General features: G+C 34.9%; 1 protein-coding gene across 5 annotated transcripts in view; it reads right to left on the bottom strand.

Moving 5' to 3' along the window:
- Positions 1-27,354, bottom strand: part of LOC103616597 (sodium channel protein type 2 subunit alpha) — a 70,513-nt gene extending 43,159 nt beyond the window's left edge. Inside the window, exons 1-12 of one of the 5 annotated variants that reach the window (XM_017735773.1) lie at positions 27,093-27,354; positions 18,379-18,625; positions 17,550-17,804; positions 11,029-11,345; positions 7,344-7,462; positions 6,373-6,462; positions 4,651-4,779; positions 4,052-4,143; positions 2,741-3,013; positions 2,378-2,441; positions 1,368-1,509; positions 1,009-1,215 (exon numbers count right to left, since the gene is read on the bottom strand). In XM_017735773.1, coding sequence (XP_017591262.1) covers positions 1,009-1,215; positions 1,368-1,509; positions 2,378-2,441; positions 2,741-3,013; positions 4,052-4,143; positions 4,651-4,779; positions 6,373-6,462; positions 7,344-7,462; positions 11,029-11,295 — 1,383 coding nt within the window. In that variant the 5' untranslated portion in view covers positions 11,296-11,345; positions 17,550-17,804; positions 18,379-18,625; positions 27,093-27,354. Of the gene's footprint in view, positions 1-1,008; positions 1,216-1,367; positions 1,510-2,377; positions 2,442-2,740; positions 3,014-3,863; positions 3,956-4,051; positions 4,144-4,650; positions 4,780-6,372; positions 6,463-7,343; positions 7,463-11,028; positions 11,346-17,549; positions 17,805-18,378; positions 18,626-27,092 lie in introns of all 5 variants that reach the window. The other 4 variants (XM_017735771.1, XM_017735772.1, XM_008634804.2 and 1 more) reach the window with 4 other exon arrangements.
- Positions 27,355-27,409: the final 55 nt, after the last annotated feature.

Below are 27,409 nucleotides of genomic sequence, written 5' to 3'. Positions count from 1 at the left end.
AAAGGATAAAGTTTAATGACTAAAATTAAGATATGCTAATTAGATTTCACAGGTCATACATAAAGATTTCTGTTCAAGCGAAAAAACAGAGAATTTCTCTTTTTATTAGCACTTTATGGAGTCATTCTAACTTATGGAAAATACCTGCAAAGTACTACCAAAAACATAGTTTCATAGAAGATTCAAATTTGCTAGCATTTTATAAACACTGTCCTGTTGAAAATGACTAAATGCCATTTGAAAAGCAATGGTAAATCAGTCCAGAAATTAGACAGATGGCTGACTCACAGAGATGAACCCCTGCATATATTTTACTTTCAGATAAGAAAATCTTTCACAAAAGTGTCTATTGAAATGTCTTTTTCTCATAAAACTTTAAATAATTTTCTTCTCTTTTGAAAGGAAACAAAGATTACTTTAAAAGAATTCTGAAATAATATCTTTGTTATGAATATTGCTCATCTGGTTTTGAATATTGCTTGTCTCTTCTAAGAATACATAAACTTCTGATTTACTACAGCGTCAATTAGGGATATTTTTAATTATTTTGCGGGATAGAAACCTAAAAGAACACTGATTACGATCCTTCTCTCTATTTGATGAATACTATTAAGTACAGCCAGCTTGGCAATTCTCACTCAGATGTAAACCAGAAGTAACATCACTAGACTTCGTTCATGCTATTTATAAGATCTGTAACATAAAAGCACCATTAATTATGACTATTTAATGTCAGGTTTCTAGAACACTCTTACGACAAACATTTTACTTTTACAATCCCTTGGTGAATGAAGTAACATTCTTTTCAGTACCATTAACTTGCTTTTTTTACTGTCTGGTTCGTTTCTGGTTTTCATTGGCTATTTCCACTTTTATAACTTGCATGGTAAACAAGACCTTTTATTTTCCACAATTCATTGCACAATGTGTATGTGTTGTTAATCATAAAAGATTTTTTTCCTTGCCTTAAGAACAAGGTTGTTCAGAAAGGACAATTTCTATCATTACCTGAGCTTCTTCCTGTTGCTTCTTTAGTTGTTCCAGCATCTGTTGAAATTCTGCCTCTTTCTGCTCTGCTTCTTCCATTGTTGCTTGATTCTGCTCTTCATAGGCCATGGCGACCACAGCCAGGATGAGGTTGATCAGGTAGAAAGAGCCCAGAAAAATCACCAGAACAAAAAAGATCATGTATGTCTTCCCAGCAGCACGAAGAGTCTGGGGAGCAGAAAGCATATCTATATATTATTTCACCGCTTACCTTTTTCACTGCAACAACATTTTGCTTTCAGCTCATGTAAAAATAAGCCTATTTATGTAATTTTGGAGGTCACCAACAGTTTACTATTTATGTCATAATAATTTCTTACCAGCTGATAGAGGTTTTCCCAGAAGTCCTGAGTCATTAGCCGAAACAGAGACAAAAAAGCCCAACTGAAGGTGTCAAAACTTGTGTAGCCATAGTTGGGGTTTCTACCAGCTTTCACACATATATATCCTTCTGGGCATTGCCTATGTGAAAACCAAACAGGAGGCACTTAGTCATAACTTTTATTCCCTTCTAGAACATATGTATTGTCTTTTGGAAGAATATGCATTATTTTTCCACAGGAAATCCATAAATTACAATTAAATTCAATCAGAAAAAAAATTCCTAAGAATTTAACTAAGAACATAGTAAATGAAAGATACCCATTCCATCCGCTCACTGGTTGAAATGACCTAAATATTAAAACTCTCCTCAATTACATTTTGCAAATGGAATCTTTATTCTAAATGAATTATTTCCTGCCAAAATAATTGCTAAAATGTTGTTAAGGTTACAGACAGATTAAACAATATTATTAGCTAAATCCAATTGTAATATTAGGGATTTCCCACATAATGCTGATATATATATAGTAAACCTCTTCACTGTTGCCAGTCAGGCATCCGAGTTCAGCTAACAATTCTAGGCTCATAATTTGGCACATGTAAATGGCAGAATTTGCCAAAAATAAGAGTTAGGCTTGAAAAATAGATTCAATCTTGAACTATGAAGTCACTGTTGTGCTTTCTTAATATTTTCCATGTTCTCTTTCTCACTTCTAACTTTTGTTGCCTCCTACCTTCTTCAATCAGTAAATCACCAAAAGAGACTTTACAAAATTTCAGATTTTATCAATAAAACCAACTTCATTTTCCAATCAAGCAGGGAAAAGGCTGTTAATTGGTATTTTGTTTAGCCAGAGGGTAAAACGTTTTGACACAAGTAAGAAATTCTTGCTTAGCTGCAAAACTTCATAAGTTCTGTAACTCTTCTAAATATGAAGTTGCAACTAGGTTTCATGTTACTGTTTTTTCTACAGAGCATAACAGAGAATTTTTGAAAGGGTCTTACCCTGCATCAGAGCTATTACCACAAAGTAGGGCATCTCTTTGTCCTTCCAAGATGTAAAAATGAGCTGTGTAGAAAGCATTAGAAATATATATGAATAGATCAAATAAACCTGAAGGTGCTACAAAGTAAAATAAAAAAAAAATATGTTAAATCAAAGAGGCTAGATACTGCTCACTTTGTAGCTTGTTTAGGAACCTTTATGGTTATTTTTTTTTTTACTGTATTTGATCTCTGTCAAAAAGTGACTGTAAGCAGTTCTACATAAGGCAGAAATATAAACCTCTCAATGTTCTTTGATTGGTCACAAATAATTACATATTTTGGCCACAAATATATTAAAATAGTTACATCAGATGTTCTTACTTTCATCCTCAATGTAATCCTTCCAGTTAAACGTGCTCACTGTCATGTTAACAAATGTACCATTTTCATTCATTGTGCTGTTAAAGTAGGAAATAATGTTTATTTCAAAAGTAGAATTGTCTGGAGGCCACTGCAGGCATTTATTCCTCAAGTTGCCCATGAACAGCTGCAGCCCTATCAGTGCAAATACACTCAGACAAAACACAGTCAGGATCATCACATCTGAGAGCTTCTTCACAGACTGAATCAGGGCTCCCACAATAGTCTTCAGGCCTGCAAACAAAAAAGATCCGTAGAATTATCAAAGAGTATCTTTGCCCTTCCCATATAATTAAGAGGCCATGCAGACACTTAAAAAGAATTTTTTTTTTTATTTTTTAAAGGTAAAGCTTCATGAGCAGCCTCAGAGCTTGTGAAGATGAATGAAAGAAAAAGATTCCTTTTTATGAATATGCAATGTACATATATTCCAATAAATCAAATATATAATATTATTCTCAAGCAGGAAAATTTATCAATCATGGTTTCCTAGTACAGATTCGATTGCATTTCCTAATTTTTCTCTGCATTAAATATTCTGCCAATAATTCAGTTTCCAGTTAATACTAAACTGGAACACTTCACAACAACACGAAGACAGCATGAGATAGAATTGCAAGTAATTTTGAATGAAAAAGTCATTTGCATTTGATAAATTTTCCTGTGCATCATTTATTTTCTCTTTGGTATCTTCTTTTGTTGTTACTTGTTTATTTTTAAGACTAATTATCAATCTTAAGTGGTAAAACAAAGGAAAAATTTCAAAACCAAGAAAGCCATAGCACTAAGCTTTTATAAAGTAGAGGCAATTTGTCACAATAAAATGCAGAAAAACAAAGCAAAATAACCCATAGGCCTCATATTTTATGTTTCATGCAAGAATCTGTTAAACTCAAAGGCTGATTTTGCAAAATAAAAGAAGCTAATGCTGAAAAGGCAAAGAATCATAATCTAGGTTAATGATCCATGCCTTTTTTTTCTTTTTTTTTTTTTGGCAACATGAGCAGCCAACAGCAAACTTATGCTCAAAGAAAGTGAATTCAATGGAACAAAAGTCAGCCTCGGTGTTTAACCTGGCTCTCACCTGGAATGACTGATATTGTTTTCAAAGCTCGGAGAACTCTGAATGTTCTCAACGCTGAGACATTGCCCAGGTCCACAAACTCTGTCACATATCTGTAATAGGGGAGTTCACACACAAACACAATGACAGCACACAAATAACAGTTGGAGATACGAGGGGCCTAACACCTTACACCAACTACTTCTTACCTGGAATTACAGAAATAGTTTTCAAAGCTCTCAATACTCTGAAAGTTCGAAGAGCTGAAACATTGCCTAGGTTTACAAATTCTGTTACATACCTGTAGGATTAAATCACAGTTATTCAGAATTGAGGCAGAGCTTATACTAATTAAGTGGGTCTTCAAAACCTCTGTGGCAATACTAGCAATCATACTTCAAAATTTACCTGTCTCTTCAGTACATTTCACTTTAATAATTATTTTCATCAATTTTGATTAAATGTCATTGAAGTGAAACTCACTGATTTGTATTTGAACATCTAGTTAAACTAATTAGCTTGTAATGGGACGGTGACATGAAGTCAAAGGGATGGCTTCATTGCTGGTGAGTGGAAAAATGTAGGACATGAAATTAGTGTCCCTCAGCAGTAATTACACTAGTGGCTGACACTCCATTTCGGCTTCTGCCGTATTTTACTTTGATTTATGAATACTAAAATGTGTGATACGGTGTCTAAACTTCAAAGGTGGCAAAAATTAAATATGTGTAAATAAATACATTTATTATAATAATATTTACCACTAATTTCATGCCCTAAAAGCTTAAAAAGTTCTTGAAGCACTTACGCCATTAAAATGACACTGAAGTCAAGCCAGTTCCATGGGTCTCGCAGAAAAGTAAAACCTTCTAAGCAGAATCCCCTTGCAAGAATTTTGATAAGTGATTCAAAGGTATAAATTCCAGTGAAAGTGTACCTGAAAATCATCAGAGCAGGAATAATGGATTTTTGCATACTTATAGACAGTGCCAGTCTTTAGCAAAGATGAATTAAAAGAAAAGAAAAAGTATTTAGAAGTGAAAGGAATAAATTATCAACTTTACTTGCCCTAAATATTGTAGTTCTGTTCAGTGTTTGTTGAAATTTGAACCTGATGTATATGCTACTCATTTTCTAAAAGGTTGATTTAATCTTAGTTCTTGTGCCTACAAATAATTTCTGACTCTAGTATTTATGGATATATTTCAGACTTTGATATTTATATGTACATTCTTTGGCACTCACAAGGTTGCCTCTTTGCTTGCATTCATAAATCAGGTAGACGTCTAAGGAAAAACCGAAGAATTATTTATGTCAAAATCAGAAAGTTTTGTAAAAGTCAGTTTTGGATAATAACTATACTAATGACTATATTACATGTCTATTTCATAAACAATAATCAAATATAAGAAATCATGCCCAGACTGTTATTCTCAAAGATGTAGAGCATGATTACCAGTTTACCTGGTGTGTGAGCAGCTATTCATTTAACAACATAGAATAGTCAGTTATAAGCAGCATAATGCAGGCACTTCCTGAGACCCACATGGATCTCCGTGGACCTCCAGAATAAAGGAATTCTACCTACAGACCCTACTGCTCTCCTTTCAGACTCTCAGCAATTCTAACAAGCCATCGTCACTGTTAACTGGGAATGGGTTAATGGTAGCAGTTTCCAAACAGTGTTCAGTGTAAGGTTCATTATTGCAGAGAAATAAACAAATAAAAACCAGTAATGGCTATTTGAGAAAATGAGGGAATGAAAGAAGCAACAAGTGGTTAGAAGCAGGTCTTTAATGAGTAGTAGTATTTCAAATAAAAACATAAAAGGCTTTGAGGAACATGACCTAGTAGAAGGTGTCCCTGCATGCCAGGGAGTTGAAACTGGATGATGTCTAAGATCCTTTCCAACCCAAACCATTCTATGATTCTACAGTATTTGAGAGGAAAACATGTATCTGTATTTTGTTAGAGAATAAACGTGCATTTATAACCACGAACAAGAAAGAGAAATATTCATTATTTAGGTCAGCTCTTTGTTACTCTTTCATAGGTAAGGCCCTTTCCTTGGCAGTTTAAGTTTCTTGTGGTTTGTGGGTTGTGTGTGCTTGTTGTGGCAGGTACTTATGAGTTCAAATCAGTAAGGCACAATAAAAGTCCCACTGTGATGAGATCATGGATACTCAAGCAAGGTATGGCAACAATTTTACATGCACAATTTTACCTGCACATCTGTAGCTCCTTTTCTAATTTACAGCTCAGAATATCCAAGGACAAGAGCTCCTATTTGTATTACACAGCAGAAGTTCACCTATTCCTCAGACATAATTTTAATGAACATGGTGTTACTCTTAAATCATTTAAGTTATTCAGGAGGAAACCAGAAAGATATTGATGATCTCATGGAATCTGGTTCTTCATGACTCTGGACCAGCTCATTCTGGCATTTCACATTTTTATAAATGCTTCTTGTTTGGAGTCACACATAAAAAAAGATGTAAAAATAAAGAAGTAAAAATATTTAACTTACTCTACATTCTTTGTCCAGTCTGGAGGGTTACTCATGGTCATAAATACGCAGTTGGTCAAAATAGTGCACATGATAAGCATGCTGAATAATGTAGGTTATAGTTAAGGCACATACATCAGAAAAGTAGGACAGCTTTATAACACTGAAATTGCTTTAAAATATTAAGTGTATATAAATGTGTACAAATAACATGACATTCTAATTAAAGTCTGAAAATAAAGCTTTGCACATAAATTTATGTATTTTAAATAGTGTACCATCTGGCATATTACGGTGCACTTCTGTAAAACAATGCAATACTTTCGTAATTATAGCAGGTTCAAGTTTTAAATGAAATTTAAACACATCTTTAACTCTGTAAATCATGGAATGACTGCCCAAATGTAATTACTCATTTAATACAGGTGGATCATTCTAAAAGATCTTTAGTCGAGGTTGGTTGTTTAGGCCCAAGTTCTTCTTTGAACATGATTGAAATATATTTGAAAATACGCTCCTTTATCCTGAATCTTTTATAGGACACCTATCCCAGTGCTGAAAATAAAATGCTGAAAAAGCAGCTCTTTACCCATGCTCTTTTGTCCTTGCTAAGCGAGTCTAGTTCATGAATAGTATTACTGGTCTTGGTAAAAGTGTGACCTTAGATATGTTCAAGTGCAATGGTTTGTTACTAATGTGGCCTTAGCTGCAGGGCTTAGTACGGGATCAGGTCTCCTTTTAGATATAAAGCCTGATATTTAAACTCTGACAGCTTTAGGTGGTTCAGTAGAGAATTCTCTCAGCAGATATGAAGATCATACTCCAATTCATGTGTGATATTGCTCCTTTTTTAAAGTGTGAACAACATTTATTTATTTAGCATAGTTCACCCCCATGGACACAATTTGTATATCCACATGAAAAGTATTATTTCAGTCATTAAGTATTTTTAAATAGCAACACTTAAAATCAACATTAAGAAAAAAGGATATGAATGTACCAAAATCTTGATAGCAATTTTTCTGATGGGATTAAAAGGAGTTAAAATATACAAGGCAGATGTGGCACTGAAACGGAAAATTGCTTTTCCCTTATTCAATACTATGAAAGTCTGCAAAAAAGAAATACAAAATACAGTGTTGACTACATATATATCTTCACCTTCTATTAAAACTTTCCATTCTCCACCTGAGAGGTACAAGTTCCATTCTACTGTCTGCCTGTGGTAGGAAAATAACTGATTTCTATGAATACAATGGATTAAGCCCTCCACAGCCAATTCTTCAATGTGCAAGATTTGCCAGCATGTGGAATGAATTCTGATGTTATTAAAATTGGTGGGAATTACAAAACACAATGGCAGCTTATCAATAAAAGCAAAATGCAGGATTTTGTCACTAAAATAATTCAATTTTATTTTTAATGAAGTCTTTGATTAAAGTGAGACCTTCAAATTTATCAAATACATTCTACCTTGTGAGTGAACACAAACAAAACCAAAATAGCAAAAGGGCAATTCTAAATGCCACTTTGTATTTGGAACAAATACTTGACAGAATTGTATACACACAGATATATATAGTGACAAGGAGAAATTGTAACTCCACAATCAACCACAATTTAAAAATAATTTTGCTTTCATTTTCTATTTTAAATACTACCAATATCAATTATATGCATCTTCCAAAACATATATCTGTGAAAAAATTAAAATTATTAATAAATTGCCAGTTAAGGTAGTTCTGAGCAATGTGAGACAAACATACACCAGAATTCGGCATCCTATCACAACAAATCTTTTTTTAAAAAAAATTGCTGGTTTTGTTATTAACACTGTGCTCTTACTCTCCCTATATGTGAGCAGTAAATTTAGCTAGTCATTATCTTTTAAAATTTGGCCTGATAAACGTATGGCTTTTGTTCAGTTTATTATGTTTCTGTGGGCAGTCGCTGCCTAAGTGTATTTGTGTGTGAATGAGGTTTGCTTGCATCTTTGGTGCTGCTTGAAATTTCTTCAGGACATGACTATTCTTCATTCCTTTTGCTCTTTGTCGATGGTAATGGCTCTGCTTTGTGTTAACATAATGGGGTCTTTGTTACACTCTCAGCAGAGCTATATAGTATCACTGTTCTCCATGTTGAATTCCATTCTCTGTAAAAACTTGGCCGTGATCAGAAAAATGCTGCCCTCTCTGTGGCCTTTACTGACTATCTGGTCAGTCATCTCAGGCAGGGAAAGCAAACCTCTCCATGGTGGGAAAGAAAATAGGTGAAGGAGTGTGGCTGGTGCCTGTTCATGGAATAACATCAAGCTAACACTGAGGGTGGCAGAGAACGGACACACACTCCTTGGCATTTCTCCCTGCCCTACAGTCCTTCACCCAGCTGGAAATGCTAGAAAGATGTTGCCTGTCCCAAGGTCACTGCTGCAGCTGAGCCTGAAGACAGACTACAATTCACGTATGATTTCCTCTGCATTGACAAGTCAATGATTAAGGGTACTTGCTACTATACACCAGAGGAGGGATGACTAACTCTAATCCATGATTTAAGATGTCCATTTATTTTCTATTGAGCCTAATTATACTGCTACGTAATATAAATACAGATGTCACCCGTGACTAAAGATTCGACAGTTTACTAATTGTTCTCATAGACTAAGAAGTCCATCATTAGTGTGAGCTTTTACACTTTCGTTCCAAAAAATCTGACTACGTTTTCTGATCAATGGAGGTCAGAAACTATACTTCAGAACTCAGGTTTTCTGAAACTTCACTTGTAGAAGGCTTGTTCAGATAACTTTATCCCTGAACTTATTTATGCAACTTTATTCCTGAATTTTTGCAGCTAGTCCAGAAAAGCCCTTAGTGCTGAAAATTATACTGTAAGTAAGAATTTGCATGGAACTCTTGTTATAACCCAAAACATATAAATTTAAATAACCCTTGTCAATGCTGTTTCTTTAAGCTTTAATTTCTTTACATTTTCTTAATAATGTGCATACTTGTATTATCTACAGCACTGTTTATTTAACTTTGGTAACTGTTAGGTTATGCAATTACATACATATTCTTTATTTTCTGTTCCCATTACTGAGGCCATAATTTTTAAACCAGTTTTACAAACCAAAGGCAACCAAAAATTTAGCCACAAAAGTGAGAGTATTATTTGCATGATCTTTTCCTGACAAATAAATTAAGTTTCTTTGGATTTTAAAGTATTTTATGCCTTGATTTTGTTATAGGGCTCAGCATGAAGTTTCTTATCTTGATGGCAGCCTGGAATGCTTCAAGCCATCATTAGTGCAACTGTGTCGAGTCCTTTCTCTGTTTCAGAGAGATGGGAAAAGATACTCCCAAGTACTTTTCCATAAAAAACCTTCTGTATTTTTTAATTTAGGGGTGTTATCCACCTCTTCATCTTCCTTCACTCTCCTTACCCACAACACTTTGCAGGTCTATCAGAAACTAAGAGAAGATCTTAATGCTGCTAAAGGAGCACGCAGAAATAAACAAGGGTGTAGATGAAAACTGGCTCTTACTGTCACCTGTACCTTTCAGTAATCAGTGCAGGACCTTAGGTACTTTTACCTATTCCCAGGTATTATTTCAGACCCTGGAGAATTTTAAAAGTCTACAGCTAATCCCAGCTATGGAAATATACTTGTTTGTTCCTTGTCTTTCTCCTAACTCAAATAACATTAGTCTGCTTCCAATTGCATGCATCATTGATACAAGACCAAAACCCATACACTCTACTGCAAATCCTGACTTTTAAAAAGTCAATTTTTTTACTTGAATGGATCTGTTTGAACTACCTTTTCTATCTCTGAGTCCCTGACTTGGGGATCACGTGAAAAGGAGGACTGTGTATGACTGTGCAAATTGGAAGGGAAAATGCATCTCTTTTAGGAGTTTACATTCTTCATGGAGCACAGTTTTTCTACTAACGGTCCAGTTGTGTTACAGCCCCACACATTTAACTTAGATACATAGCTTTTATCTCAAACCTCTTTGCTCTGGCTTTTCTGTATGAACTCTTCAGAACACCAAAAATGTCTTTTTTCAATTCCTTCATCAAAACTCAGCTTTTCCATGGTGTCTGCCAGAGACTTCTAATTGACAGCTTTGCAGTAGAGATCTATCATAGCAAACCCAAGCACCTCAAGCAATAGTTTGCATTGTGGTAGTTTCATATGAGCCAAGATTTAAAGAGTCTCTATATGCTACATATATAGAGATACATATGTATTTCTTACATACATATATATGTTTGCATATGTTATACAGCTGTACAGAAACAAAGAATATGCTTACAGTCCTCTATTTCACTAACTTGGGTGGATGCTACCTTGTTATCTACAACTATTTCCATTGCAAAACCATGCTTGAAACATCTCTTTTGTCATATCCACTCTTACTATTATATTGAAATCAGGAAAATTCATTCTGTTCTCAAGGTCAGGCAAGATCAAGGAAGATACATCTTCCTTATGATGAAGTAAGTAACAAGTAACTCAACAGAATTGAAACAGTCACAATATGGAAGAGCATCAATCAGTTCTGTTAAATTAAAGGATATTTAGTGGATTGATAGTTCTAACCATCCCATTTTGTGATTAAACTTTTCTAGTGTATAAAGTTATATTCTCTTTTGTGCAAAACATTATTCACTCACTTTTTTATTGATATAATATGGGTCCAGGTCTTCCAAAGGTTCAGATACCATTCCTGGAGGTATGTCACCATAAATAAATGGCAGTGTCTTTCCTGCCTCCAAGTCACTGTTTGGTTTTGGACCATTTTCATCATCATCATCTGTATGGTCTTGCTTGGGCTTTTTAGCCTTTTCTTCTGCAGAACGTTTTTCAATAGCTGCGAGAGAATCTCTAGTAAAATAGCGGAAGCTTTCAGGTCCAGGTGGTACCAGCAGTGCCTGTGCCATGTTTTCATCCTGTAAATTTAATTACTTATAGATTCTTGCATAAGAATGACCTATAATAGAAAATGAAATAATTTAGGCAAGCGAGATTGTACCAATGGAAAAAACCCCAACATTTGGTCAGAAATTCTTTCCAGGCTTAAATAGAAATAGAAGCAGTATATTTCAAGGCTGAATGACAGTTAAAAGCAACTGTTCAGAATTTATTTAGATATTTTATAAATTATTTTTCAGCTTTTTCCTGCTTACCCAGAAAAAGACACTATTTCTGCCCACAGACACTGCTTTGGCTGTGTCCTTGGACACTCCCAGTTAGAGCGAACTGCTGATACAAGTGTTTTAACAGTACAGCTTTTTTTTTTTTTTTTTTAACAGCAAATATAAATGCATAGTCTGTGAGGTACTGTTGAAAATTGTAAACCTGCATTCTACTACTTAATAGATTTTATCTTTCCATATTTTTTCAAGCATAGGCAATACAACCTTACAAATGTAAATACTTTCATTAAACTAAAAGATTTTGCATGACTGGTGCTGTTTAAATGACAGCAACTGAATTATGGGAGGAACAAGCATAATTCTTTCTTACTGACACTTAGCTGTGGTGAAGGCTAATATTAGATACCAGAGCAGGTTAGGTTGCATTTATTGACTGTGAGCTGTGAATCAAAAGCAGTCTTTTGAGTAAAAAGAAACAGGATGTACAGTCTAGGCTATGTGGGAAAAGATGCTGCTTCTGATTCTTTGCAAGGCCAGTGTCATAGTATTATTGCAGACTGAAACTAGTCTGAAACCTAAGACTCTAGTTCCCTGTGAATGTCTTTAGTACCAGGGGTGGATGATGCTACTTTTTCCTGCTCTCTGCACTGAACTCTCTACTGTACAGCAGGTTTCTTTATGAAGTCCTGCAGTGCATCAACTGAAAGCAGTGTTATTTTTCTCTCTTCCAACTCCTTCTGCAGTAGGAACAGTAATTTAAAGTGATGTACTGTACAGCACAGCTGAGAGGTTTGAATAGCTGGAGGGAGAGAATGGCAAAATGAAGGCAGATATGGTTAAAGAGTGGTGCCACCACAGAAGAAATTAAAGCCTTACTTGGTGTCTACTTTGCAAGAGTTTGTGGCATAGTGTTGTAAAAATTTTAATTATGACAACCAATTTTAAGATGAGTTTCAATGCTTAACTAATGAGCTTTAATTATGTTTTCTGTTTAATTATATTTTCTGTTACATTAAACCATGTAACCTTCCCTACATTACTTCATGAATGTGCAACATCTGTATACTGGAGATCACATCTAGATTTGAGACATAATATTCTGCTCATTTGCACTCATTCAATAGTCTTTGTCCTAAAGCTTCTTGCCTGTCTGAAGCAGTTTGTAGAAATCCACACACACAGAAACACACGAAGTGCTACAGTAATGATCTTAAGAAATAAGATATGAAGGCAGAAGGGGATGTTAAAAAGTGCTTGAAAAACCTAGAGTAAGAAACTGGAGGAAAGAAATGAAGCAGCATATTCCTAAATCTGAGTTACCAATCCAATGACATAGTAAGAACTCATGGTCCTGTGCCACCTCAAGTCTTTATCTCTGGAGTGGGTTCACAGCACAGCATCAGTATGTATGATCAGCACTGAGGTCACTGAAACAATTTAGACAGTAGATTATAGCACCAAGCAGATAAGTAATACAAAACCAGAACCAAGATACCTGACCATAAATTCAGAAATAAAATACACTGTACTGTAGACACAAAGAAGAAAATATCTCTCAAGAAATATCCTGGAGAACTATGAGTTAATGTAAAGTGCAGAATGACTGTGGAGTGGCTGGAGGTACAGATGCAGTATTAAAGGAAAAACAAATTATAAAGCCAGCCAGAGTCTCCAGCAAGCAACCTTATCACAGGCTTCTATGCTGAAATTTCTGCTACTCATTTTTTCTTTATACAAGATGAATGCCTTTGCTAATCCTTTTTTTTAGTTAATGTAACTCCCAATTATAAGGATCCTAAACTCACACTTGCCCGGTTTTTTTTAGAATTAAAAGCACACTCATTTTCTGGATACAGTCCTTTGATTACTACTTTTGCTCATGCAGGATTAATGAATTAAGAAGATGTCTGAGGTTTACCTTTGGTCTTTCTGAATAATTCATTCTTTTATTCCCCGTTTTACAGGTCTGTGACTCAATTTGTCACCCTAGGTGCCTTTTCTATGAAACTAGTTTCAAAAGATGCCTCCAAATCAAGTCATCAGTGTGCCTGTCTTGTCTTTATAGTTCAGTGCATCTGTTTAGGCTGCTTTTCATTAATAGTTACGGGTATGAATAGTGTAACAAAATGCATTGTCCTCACTTAAAAGATATGTATTTGTATTGCTAGAAATCCACAAAGGAGCCAATAACTGACTGGGGAAAATATTAGCAGACTTAGGGATTCACTGTATTTCTCAGGGAAAAGAACATGCCCAAAAAAGTTTTCCTGATGAGTTGGAAACATTACTTGAGACGTGCCTCCACTACTGTCTAGCGCAGTTACATCTTTTCTTTGCTGCTGCTGTTACACAAGAAGGTTTTTCCTATACTAAATATGTCCCAAGCATTTTCATTCAGATTACAAAGATTAACAGAACAACACAGAAATATGTATCTGATTACTGTTGCTATACATGCATTGATTTAATAGAACAATGAAACAAAAGTTGTGCTGTTGCCTGTACTGAGCCCTGAACAAGTTCTAGCAATCCTTGAATCATGAACTGTTCATTTGTTAGTGATAGCTTCTCTCCCCTTCCTTCACTGGTTTTAAAATCACTTGTTATCTGGTAACTAAACTACCAGGATATGAATGATAATAGGCAGAATCCAGACATTCTGTATTTCTAATAATTCAGAGTAACTATCATTAAAAACCAATCTTTAAAGAGTCTCAAAACTACATGTGGTCCAGGCCTCTGAGTACCTTCTGCTGCTCAGCAAAGAGAGTTTCAAGTATTTGAAATACAATTTTGGTCTATATATCACATATATAATTCTCTATAATTAAATACATTTCATTAGAAAAATGAGGTTCCCATTTATTAAAGACATGCTTTTGCCATTTAGTTGTAATTAAGCATTGCATTCTGTAAGTCCTTCTCCAGTTTTCCTTCAGTCCCTTCCTTTAATAATAAGATTTAGCAATAAACAGTATCCATATTTTTTAAATTTTATACATATTTCAGCTAGTTATATTATGTCCATGGATAACTTTTTAAATTTTATTTTTAATATAATAATCTTCTCACCATTTACATAAGATGAGTCAGAAAGTAAGTAAAATATCTGTGCTAACAATGTCAAATTAATTTTTCTGTGTCTCTGAAAAAGCCAGAAGAACTGGCCTAAAGTTATCTATTTTTATGATATCTTAAATAGAGCAAATAGTAAAAGTGAAAGTACCAGTGTAGGTACCAGGCAGATACTATAATTGTTTATTAAAATCCTCAGGTTATCTAACAGGTTATCTGCATTTTGCATGAAACTGCACACACCCCCTTCAAAATTTTCAAGGTGGAGAAATGGCAAACCTTCCTGGTTTTTTTTCCCTTTAAATTACTGTCTGCTAAAACCTTGAAAAAGCTGACTACTGAGATTTTTATTCCATTAAAACTGAAACAGTTGATTTGGGTTGGAGTAAGAGCAAGGATAGCAAATGGAATCTGTAAAATGACCAGCTATCCTAATTTTCTTATGCTAATCTTTTATTTGAGAAGCTGTAATTTGGAACTAATATCTTCCCCTGTGCCAAGCCCTGCAACAATCTCTCAGATGCTAAAGCCTGCATTAAAAACTTTCCTCTAAATCACTACTGTTAATAAGACCAGCTGTCTCAATGGAAGTAAAGCTGTTTGTCCAAATCAAAAAGGTGGGTCTCCCACGGTAGGACAGATAGAAACAGCAGGGCTAGTGGCACCACCTCAACATCAGCTAGAGATTACTTTCTGCAGTTTAGAAATAAAAAGTGTGGCTCTTGTGTGCTGATGTCATCAGAAAATACCTCAACTCAAGCTCTTACTGTCCTGAGGAGGAAAGAGATACAAGAGAGTGTATGCTGGGACAGTTTAAAGAAATGAGTCACCTTAGCTCCCTCTCTTAGTGTTTGGGAAGTTGCTTTGCAAAATTCAGGTATTGGTTTTCTGGAAGTGAAGATAAATTACATTTAAGTTACTGTGCTCTGATCAAACTCCAAATCAGGAAATGCTGCCTTCAGTTTGTTCTAGAAAGAAAAGGATAGGTAAGTACAAGTTTCTTGTGAAGAACTAAAATTAAATATTTTCATTGACATTTCTCATGGCTTTTGTGCACAGAGAATAATTTCAGGAAGAAAAATGTGGTCTGAAATTTTTTTTAAGTTATAGATCATTATATTTTCATAACTGACATTTAACATAATTCACCATGTATCCTGGCATATTTACCCTATTTTTTACTGATTTAAAAATATTTGAGTAAGAAACAGAATTCCAAAAAGAAAAAAAGAGACCCAAAATGTCACTGCTGTAGTTCACAGTAGTAAATGCAATGCAATGCAGATTTCTTTGAAATATGTAAAGAGACGTTCAGTTAAAATTATCTGTGGGTCCTAAGGCAAGGAATATATGAAAGTTGATTTCATAAAAATAGGTATTTCAAGGAAAGGAAAGATTTCCTCAAAGGTGAAAACAGCCTCCAGAACTTAGCACCTGGTCAGAACCTGCCTATTATTTAAACTGTAATCTAGTAATTTAAAGTAAGCGAATTTGTGTTTATATGTCCTCCCTGACTAACACCTAGGATTTTCTTTTTTTCAACATTTACCATTGATCCATTGTGTTAGCTTTTTTAGATTATAATTTATCTATAGCAATGACTGTATTTGTATTTTGTATTTTTGTCTGTATTTGCACAGTCAGCCTCAGTAGCCTATAGGCATTAGTGTTACATAACTATTCAAAATAAAAATAATGAAATCACCACCAGGTGTTTATTAATAAAATTAATAAATCCCAGAAGACAAAAATACTTGTTATGAGAATATGAAATCAATTAATAAGGGTATGTCACAGAAACTATATTCCTTAATAAAAACTTGCCTTAAAATGATTTAGAATGGGGTGAATTAGAATAAGTGGCTGAATATGAACTGGTAGTTCACATTGGCTGAAAACCCGGCCAAAGAATAGTAAATGCAATAAATGCTTCAGGTGCTTCAGGGGTATTACATGCAATTTTATTTCATATTCTCAGTAATGACTTGAAATTAGGTGTGAAAGTACATTAACTAAACCTTAGAACCCCAACCTCAGCAAAAGAAAACACTGTAAGACTTTGGAAATCTGTATAGAATATGTTACATGAGGTTCAGTCTGATTGGTGAAAGACTAGGCAGATGGGAAAACATTCAAAACATTAGATTAGATTAGATTAGATTAGATTAGATTAGATTAGATTAGAGGCTGGAAAGCAATTTCAGACCTGTCTGAAAGATCCAGAAGCCACTTCTTGGGAAAATATTATTGGACACTGCTCTCTCTCACTAGACATTGCTATGGATAGCCTTTCTCCCCATTTATTTGTCTGTTTCTGCCCATTGCCATTCCAGTCACCTCCCTCCTTCCTTCCTTCCTTCCTTCGACCTCTCTCGAACATTTGCTTTCGAATTTGTTTGTTCCTATTTCTTATCTTAGTCCTTACTAATCAAAAATTGATAGGTTATGTAAAGGAATGGACTTGAATTCCTCAGATACCTAGCTGCAAGTTGTAGAACTCCCAAAATAAATCATCTGACCCATTTATCTATAAAAATTGACCAAAACCTCTAGGAATTCTTTAAATGCAAGCCTGCCTTGTATTTTCTTTAACACCGTGAGTTGCCTCTGAAAATGTGTGAAAAGAGATCATGTGTCAATACTTGAAGTATTGGAGAAACCTGAAGACAAATGAAAACCATATGCAATTGAAGAGGAAGAAGAAGGGTCTCTTAGCCCACCAGCCTAATTGGAATACTGTACTCTAATCAACATTTTGCAAATACTTTCCAACATTAGAGATCCTTACATTCCAATGAAAAATAGCTACAATATATGTAACACAAACTTCTACAGCTAGACCTCATAAAGGTGTTCATTTCATTCATCCACTGGTATTTTAGTGAAGATACATAGCGGTATATCAACTGGCCATCTTTTGCAGTGAAACATTATTTCTGGCTGAGAAGAATAGAGAGTCTTACCTTTATTTTTCTAAGAAATGCCAAATCTCGGAATTTAACATCTGCATCTTTTGCTAATGTGAAAAGAAAAAGGCTGCATTTCTAGCAGAAAATGGAATTGGGAAGAAAGGCTTCTCCTTAGGACCTGAAGCTTCTTCAGGACTGCAGTTCCTTCAAGGCTCTCTCATTCTTTGTTCCTGTGTCCAAAGCTTTCCAAAAATTAATTGCAGTAGACAAAGATAAGTCTACATATTCACATGGACATATTTTTCTAACCTAAGAGCACCGAGAAGTAAGAAAAACAGGATTGAAAATTAGTTATTTCACAAAACCTAATACAGATCAAAAGTACATTTAAGAATAATCTTTAAGTGATATGCTTTTCAAAGATCCCACTTCATCTTTTACCTGTGTGCTTTAACTAAAAGGGAAAAATGGGTCGTGTTGAAATTCCTGCATCACTAGTAAAGTCTTTAGTAGATGGGGTAACTGTGCCCAGACTAACAGGAGTGCTCTCACCCGTCATTTGGGGAAGTCAACAGTGTATCATTACTCCCAATGGATTTACTGTCTTTAAGCACGCATAGAAATTAATTAACTCTATATTTGCATGAAAACATGGCTACTTCTTCAAGTTATTTATCTTAGAGATTACAAGTGTTTTTCTTTGTGCAACAAAATTTTTCTTCCCTGCCAAGTAATATAATAGCAGAAAAAACACAGTATCTTCAGGTTCTTCAGAATAAATTACTTGCATCCTTACAAGCGCTGACCAAAGGTTGGCCATGTCTTCCTCAGTCTTTAATAATCTGAGTATCCCATTTTCATTAAATTTAAGTAGTCTACTTACATCTTACACATATTAGTCTTCAGCCATTGAGATTGAGATGAGCTGTCTTTGAGACATTTATTCTCATTTGGATATCTCATCTAGATATATTTCTGGCCTTTTTTACTTTTCTGTGTCGTTATTTTGCTTTTACTCCTAGAGAAGAAAAGAAGACATCCCTCTCTTTTAGGTCTCTGCTCTTTCCAAAGCAGCCCTTAATAATACTTTTCTCCAAATACAGTGAGATTGAACAGCCACTGTAGAAACTCTGTAGATAAAATAAAGAAAATCTGAGTAGACACAGATCAGGTCAGAGAGAACACAAAAAGTGGGAAAACAAAAAGTGAAAGCTTAGACCACTGCTTCTCTAACTCTTAAAGATAGAGGATCTCCAAGTACTTCAAGTACAGAAAATATGTTTCAAAAACTAACCTAGAATTCACCTAGTACTATTTCCTATCAATCTAGAATTGCATTTTCCCAAATATACAATAAGTGGTACCACAATTAGATCTTCCATTGTTTAATAATGTAACCTAAACTCATCCCAATGATGGCTAAGAGCAAATTCTTTCAATGCCCTTGTCATTTTGAGTAAGGCACTGATTCAGCACATTTTTCTGTGGTGAGTCACTACTGGAGAGCTTCCACCAAAGACATCTGAAAGCTGTATCTCCAGTAGTGACCTCAGGGAATTATGACTCTGCCACCATTGATACTTATCCACCAATGCATATTTTACACTGAATGCAGCTTTCCCTGGGGGTACGTACGGGACTTTCCCATCCCTTGGACTATTGGGTGCATCTGGATTCTGCCTCTCAAGCAGCAGTGGCTGAAATCTGATCTCATGGTCAGATACAGCAAAATGTATAAGTGCTGTTGCTCACCAGTTTTTAAATAACATGAAAGGGATTTTAGAGGTTCCTAATAAAAGAGCAATCACCAATACTAAACATTCATATGACATTTATTTTCAAAAACAGGAGTGTAACCTCTCCAGTTGTAAAATATTTGCTAGTTCGCAAAATGTTGAGGAATTAATTTTTAAAGTGAGAATTATTAATAACACTAGAAGTGCCAGTAATTTCAACATATCTGTATTTTGAATTAAAGCACAAGGCAGAGAACCTTTTTTCAGATGTAACCCCAACCTTGTCTCCACCTCAATGCATCATGCTAGTATAATAGCATCAGTGGTAGTCACAGCAAAACTTGAACGAAGCAGGTTGGCTGAATTGTGTGCCCTTTGTCCTGAATTTATAATAGACCTAGGCCATGTCAGTGTAATTTCATTACAGGATTTCAACTAATATCTCATCTCATATAGTTTTGAATATTTTTTCTGTATAATGCAGATATTTGCAATACACTAAATAAAGAAAAAAGAAATAACAACAGCAAAAACCTCAACAAAAAACGCCAAACAAACAAACAAAACCCAAACAAATAAAGAACCCCCCAAACCTCTGGGGTTTTTTTCTTGATCTAATATCTTTGGTTCTCACTCCAATACCAACAATTTTCATAGGTGGGTCCAAATTATACAGTTTTACTGTAGATGAAAGTGATGATAGAAAATTATTTTGGCTGATACCACATCGACCAAAATATTTTTATTTAGGGTATCTTATCTTAATTCATCTCCTAAGAATGAATCATAGGTAAAATCTCAGGCCTAGTCAGAAGTGGTTCCTGATGGACAGATTACACATATTCTTTCATGCAGGGCTCTTTCCTGAAGTCTTCTGCATATATGGCATGAGCATTTATTCTAAAACTGGTTAGAATATGTTTCAAATTCTGAGACATGATACTGCTTCAAAGAATGTTTCAAACTTTATCCTCATGCTCTTGAGCTTCCTTTCAAAGTAATGATAAACTGGGAAAGAAAGAAATGGGGTTATTCAAAAAGAGATGTTCTTATAAAGACCATTACAGGACAATATGCCAGTGATGGCTGTCACCTAAGTGAAATCTCATGGTAGAAGAAATTAATCATGGGCAGCTGTATCAATATTTGGTGTTGAGCAATTATAAAAGTGTTAACCCAGTTCTAGATTAACGAGAAACAGAGTTACCCACAAAATTAGTTGTCCAAATTCAACTAATTCCTAAAATTTTGTGTATTCAAAATTTAAATGTGCTGACAAGTGAAACACTGGTACATACAACAGTATCCACTGGAAAGGTGTTAAAGAAATTACAATAAAACATCAGTGAGCAATATCTAAATACATCACAGTATTGACTTTGCTGTGTAAAAGAAATAGAAAGCTCTGTTTGTAAAGTAGTACTCTTCTAAATTTTTCTAGGGAAACTTATGAAAATGCATTTGCAACAGAAAACATTGTTTATGAACTTAAGAAAAAGAGAAACAAACTAAACTTGGAAAATTAATTGAATCATTAAGAACTATGCAGCTGAAACCCTTACTTTCTAAGTCTGGAAATGCCCAGAAACTATGCCCCAGAAACTAGTCAATACAAAATATGAAAGAATAAACTTCATATAACAACAGATTAATGGACTGTATTTAGAATTTGACAGTTGTCTAGGAAACCAAAATGGAAAAAATTGGAACTTCTGTTTGAGAGGCTTACACACAGTCCTTGGCTGAATGTAATCTTTACTACACAAGGAAGAAAATGCACATAAAGTCAACAGGAAAATAGAGTGCTTTATAACCCAGGGTTTAACACAGCTTATGAAAAATGTACATGGATTTCTCCAAGGCATTTATTCAGGTATCATAGAACTGTCTATTAAAATGTAACCAAGCCTTAAGTTTGGAATGTTTTCCAAATGGAATATGGAAGTATGACTTAGATCTAGTCTCTACCTGCATGTTAAAAATCCAAAAGTGCAAAGTCTATCACTTACAACTTCTACCACCTCTTTGAAAGTTATCTCTTATAACATTGAAATTTCAGTATATTAACAAAGTATTGTACTAATTAGATGCCTATAGCTTTAAGTGATATCGGCTATGGAATGATAGCTAGTGCTGTAGCAGCTACTAGAATTCCAGTATTCTACCTATTGTAACACTAACTAAAACAAATTGACATGTAGGAAATACATGGCAAGTAACTTAAACTGCTGTTAGCAAAATCCTTTCAGGAAGACTCCTCTAATGCTCAGTTACAGCTTCACTCAGCAGGTAAGAAAGGCTTCTCCTTTGAAGGTTGAATTTTATTTATATTGATTTTGGTCAGAACTTCTGTCTCAGGTCAGATTTCTTCATGCGAGCATTTCGGCTTTAAATATTAGTGACAGGCTTTTCTTTAGACATTTCATCTAAATGACAGTAAACATTAGGATTGCCCTCCTTCAGTTCAATCTGACCTTGGACTCTTGGGCCCTTTTGAAATTGCCTACTTATTTCTGTCATCAAGTTTATACCACTCAGACATAAAAATAGCATTACTGATTGCTTTTCTTACTCTAAAGCCTAGTACTTTTGCTTTCATCTGCTATAAACAAGTTTTGAAGATTACTGGGCTATTAAGTTAGAATAAACAAAATTTTTAAAAATGATTCAAAGCTGTTTGTGATGAGTGGAATTTATTTTGCTCCTTGATAAGGTGCAAGAGTACAAGTTAGGTGTATACCTTCACTCATCATTAAAAAGTGCCCTCTATGTAACGTAAAAGTCATCACACAACTTAGATTTAGAGAACTTTTTTTCTATAAAGAGTGCTTTTCAATGGAAAACACACTCAAATATCTGCTGGAAATAAGAACAATTTTCTATCTGTCTGTCCCTGAGTGTCACTGTGGAGTTAGGTTAACTTTGCTAAAATGTATAGGGATTCTTCATTCCTATGACTTAGTATCCTAATTTTGTAGTCTACCAGTTTGACCACTGCACAAGCATATATACACTCTATACATTCAAAAGTAAGCATATATACACTCAAAAGTAAATGTTCTTAATAGTAATAACGGTGGAGAAATTTCTGTGCTCAAGGAAATCAAGTTGGCATCATGTTAATTGCATCTGAGGAAAAAAAATCCTGCATTTTTAGGTGGGACACAGACAAATTCACATTCAGGTTTCCAAGACTGCCACATGTATATTTCAAATATTAATAAAAAGGGATAAAAATATTCTTGTATCAGAGTCTTTGTACAGTTCCAGAGTTGTCCTCTGTGACTGGCTTTTGAGAAGGCAATGAGGGTTGTTTGTTAAGAAAGCACATTCATTTAACATCTGAAAACTTTGTATCTGGACATATTTAAAATTGAACCAAGAAATTTAGGTTCCTATGAGTATATTTTTAACCAACACAAATTTGGAATTCCTCAGTGTGTCCAAACATTAAATGGTAGTACAGTAATGCCTAAGAAAGGGCAGGGGTTTTCAGAATATGCAAACCTAGGCAAGCAAGAAATTGGGACATGTGGGCCCAAATTCAGGCTACATGGACTCAAACAGTTTCTGCTTCTATTCCAGGACTACCAGGCAGTGAAAGGACATAATTTATGAGGAATGGTTACAGACATTTTCTCAATTAATAAAGTAGCCAGGCCACATAGTGCTATGTTGCCCTACATAAAAGGAGCTATTTTTCCTGAGAACAATTAATTTCCTCATTTACTTCTTCATCTGCATTTCTGTAGTGAATTTGAACACAAACTTGTAACTTCCTAGAATCCTATATAATCATGCATAATAATTTATGGTGAAGCAGCTAAAGGAAGTTTCTTGCTTCACATTGTTCTTAAAATAAATTATGCTAAAAGACCATAAACACTGATCCCCTCTCATATTGCAAAGGGGGCCCTTAAAATGAAACAAGCAACATCTAATTTAAGCATAAATAATCTATAAATGGAAATTGCCTGCAGTGTATACTTATTGCAGGATCTTCCTGTTAAGTGGTAATAATGGGTATGGTAAGGGGGATCACAGAACCAATAGTGCTGATGCTCATCCCAGCCATTTTCTTTACAGGACTCTGTGATATCCTCTCAGATTTACCAGTGTGCCTCATTAATTTCATTCAGGAAATCCTGTAAAGAAATATGAGATGAGCCTGATGCATCTCACGGACAGGGAGTCAGCTGTATGTGCTCTTCAGCTGAGCTACACACAGATAGTAACTTCAGTGAAGCATCAGCTTTGCTGAGCAGGTACAGCTCGTATGCAGTTGATATATCTGGGATGTGCCAGACCCATGCATATGGACCATACACTCAAAATATGCATATTCAAAATGTGACCATTTGATATGGGTATATGACATCCAGAAGGTTGATCCAAAAAAGTAGCAGGAAAAACATTTCTGCTACTAAGGTTGAAGAAGGGACCTGTGCATGTGGTAGGCTCTATGATTACACTTCCCTAAGTAAAACGACTCAGTCAAAAAAATATCAATAAAGAATAAAAATAAAGAAAAGAATAAATAAAGAATTAATAACTAGACAAATAATTAAGCTGATCATAAATAACCTTTTCCTTAAGCTTTTACATGTGAAAGCACCTCATAAGTGCTCAAGCTCTTTAATTAATTTTTTTTAGTTGTATTTTTCACTGTAAAACACATTCTGTGATCTGTCTTAGTTGATAGAGTAAGTGAACAGTAATTTTTTGTAAGAAGAGGTTACCAAGACTGGTACCAAGACCACATTAAAGTTTAGTAACAATTTAAAATCCCAGTTTTGGGGTGCATTACCTGATACTTTTTGTTTGAGATTTGGATCTTTGTGGGGGTTTTTTCTGTTGTTAGTTGGTTTGTTGTGTGTGTTTGTTTCTTTGTTTGTACTGGGAAGAAGTAATTTGGGGTTGGGTAATAAAAAAATTTTAGGTCACTTTTGTTCACCTAGAATTTAACTTGCTTACTCCTGTTTAGGATTACAGTGGTAGTACACACACATTATGGTTACTCAAGAGCATATACTGTTCCTACTCTATATTTTCAAGTATCACAGTCCCTGCCTGAGTTGCTCTAATCCCTATTCCCTCTGCTTTACCTCATCATAAGGCAAGGAAAGTCAAGCAATAACACTATCACAGTAATATACTAGAGATTTCAGCTGTTCATAAAGAAAATTTTTATGAAAGCAGATGAACAGGTTGTATGATACCAGCTCCAGTATCAAGGTCCTATGGGAGTCCTATTGGTCAGTATCAGACATGCCATTGCAAGGTGCTTCACAGCTTTTAATCAGGAGTAATAGATGTAATGAATAATATCAGGTTTCCAATTAAGAGAATGCCTTCTTGCTACAGGTGGTTTTTCTGGTGGTTGGCACTTGCTTTGACGGACTGATTGACACCGCAGCTCAGAGAATGTACATGTGTTCTGTAAGCAGCCTGAACTAGCAGGCATCAATTTTGCTATGATACCTTATACCATTTATTTATTTGAGTGAGAATGAAAAAACCAATATATCCTGCAAATGGCAACAGTATGTATTACTGATTAACAACTGTAAGGTAAAAAAAGAAAACAGAAGAGTTACACTGACTGGAAAAAAAGCTATCTAGAATTTTGAAAGTTAAATTTCTAACTTCTAAATAGAATTTTGTGATAAAGAACAGAGTAAATGTCACTTTCTGAAACTCACTTTCAATAACCATTGTCAGAATCCAGAAAATATACAAATAAAGAACCAAATATCAGAAACTTGCATTTATTCTCCTTATATTTAACTGAAGCAGAGTTCAAGCAATTCTTTTCCTTTGTCACCTTATGGCAAGAAGAGCATATAGGCAAAAGGAGCCAAGATTTGTACTTTAGAGAACAAGGTCACAACTTGCTTGCCTTGTACAAAGAACTTTTTTAGTATCTGCTATTCACTGATTCATCAAAAGTTGTGGGACTCCAGTAATGTAATTAGTACATAGCATATAAACAACAAATTATATTGGGCTGAGACAGGAGCAGCAGAAGGAAGTGGATATCATCAGTCAGAAAGTTCCATCTTACATCCCACTATCCTTTTTTCCTTCTAAAATCCTTACTCTTTTGAGGGCAAATAAATTTCTCTCCATGCCTAATCTTCATAAGGTACAAGTTAACTCATCTAATGCCATCTGTAAAGAAAAAGAGGTGAAAGCACAAAAGGTGTCACCAGCATATTGATTAAACCCACCCTACTTTTTATGCTCTCTTCTTTCACTTCATTCTTACCTGATAATAACCAAACTACGACTCTGATAATCTTAGAGGGCACAGGGGAATTGTTTCATGTTCTCCATTGAAAACGTGAAATTGTCTTTCTTTGCTAGCATCTAGTATTATCTATACAGAATTTTGCAATACTGAGCTTAATTGGCACAGCTCTGAAAATCAGTATAGGGTCCTAACTTCTGCTCATTAGAGGGAAAAATTGTAAACTGACAACACAAGCATAATTTCTGTAAATATCAAGGCCTAATAAACAATGTATCTATTTAACAGGTGCTATGGAGCTTCAAATTACTGCAGCAGCTCGCATTGCTGTCTTTAACAAAATGGAGATGTGTGAGAGAGCAAATATGAAATATTAGACTGAGTTAAAAAGTCCCTTCTGAAACTGTTCTCTTGACAAGTCAATTATGAAAGCACAAACATGATATGTTTCTAAAACAAGCATCATTATCACTGATTATTTATCTTGGAGTTAAACAAGGACACCACAGGCACCATAAAGAATACAAATTAAAAACTTCTTTCTTTCACATCACTGCTTCAGGTACAGGCCTTGCTTGCTACTGTGAATATCACCTGAGACCCAATCCTGCTTTTTTTTTTTTTTATATGGATTGAGGTGGTGATTTATAAACTGTGGGCTCCTTATTCTGCTGTATGGGCTTCTTTGGCTTTTTTTGTTTTTCTACTGTTCTCTTTTGGAATAATTTCCAAATCAATACTAACATAACACATGTACCTCTAATGTCTATGTGTGTCTGCAGAACCACTAGTGAAAAAAAATTCACATATCAAAGTGATCCTCAGCAGATATTTTCCTTCTACCTTTAAAAACTGACAGCTTTAATTATTACTGATAACAATGAATGAGACAATAGATGAATGGACAGTGAAATGAAGAAGTACAGTAATTCTTGTGTTGATTTCTTCAAACAGTCCTATTAAGAAGCATATATTAAACTTGACAGTAATGTTACAGATAAAATGTGGACTATATATTTGGTGTGGACCTCTGGTTAATTAACAGTTGGTGAGTCCATTCTCTCCTACACACAACCATGCAAAAAATGGCACAGAAAGAAAAGATTTTCTTATATACTTTTTACAAAATTCAGCTAATAAGGGAATTTCTTCAAATACCACACATATATATTGAAAACAGCAGTAGCAAACAACGTAGATTTTATTCCTGAATCATCAGAATCTGAGATGCTCAGAATCTTATGAGACCTGCTCTTCCTGAGTCTGAATATCACCAGATTTTTCTTCCTAGGAAACAAGGTCATTTCTACAAAATGCTTGGAATTGATGTTGCATACCTTGATTATAAAATGATCTGATTTTTTGAGGAAGACTACTGCATTAAGACATCACATTAAGAGTGAGAAACCAGATATCAGATTTAACGATGTTAAAAAGAAAAAAATCACACCATCATCACAATCAGTCAGTACAAAATGGCTTTGAATTCCCCGTTCCATCTTTGACTCTACCTTAACAGCAAACCACAGGGAACAATCCAATTCCAAAATGTGGAAAAGATCATGTTGCCATGATTTATTATGGATAAAATTAAATGTTTTGCCAGCTTACCTGATTGAAAGAGAATGAAAAATCACTGCAAAGCCCAGCATCCAAAAATAATATAATACATGTCTCGTCCTGAAACAGTCCAGATTTCCATCCACAAAGCCTTATTAATTGATCGTAATTTCTGTATTCTCGGTGGAAAACACAGAGACCCTTCCAGAATCCTCTCTGCTTCTGCCTCCGCTTCCTGTTCTCAGTCACTCTATGGTACCCAACATATACGAGAAAACAGCTTGTTATGCGGAGGGGGGCCGGGGAGGGGGATGCAGGGGCGCAGTGACGAGCCCGCAGCACCTGACGTGGCAGCTCCACCTACTGGT

The sequence above is a fragment of the Corvus brachyrhynchos genome, unplaced genomic scaffold (genome assembly GCF_000691975.1).
Source record: "Corvus brachyrhynchos isolate BGI_N302 unplaced genomic scaffold, ASM69197v1 scaffold255, whole genome shotgun sequence".
In the NCBI taxonomy this organism is placed as follows: Eukaryota; Metazoa; Chordata; class Aves; order Passeriformes; family Corvidae; genus Corvus; species Corvus brachyrhynchos.
Note: the sequence above shows the minus strand (reverse complement) of the source record. Positions and strands in the feature narration are given on the sequence as shown.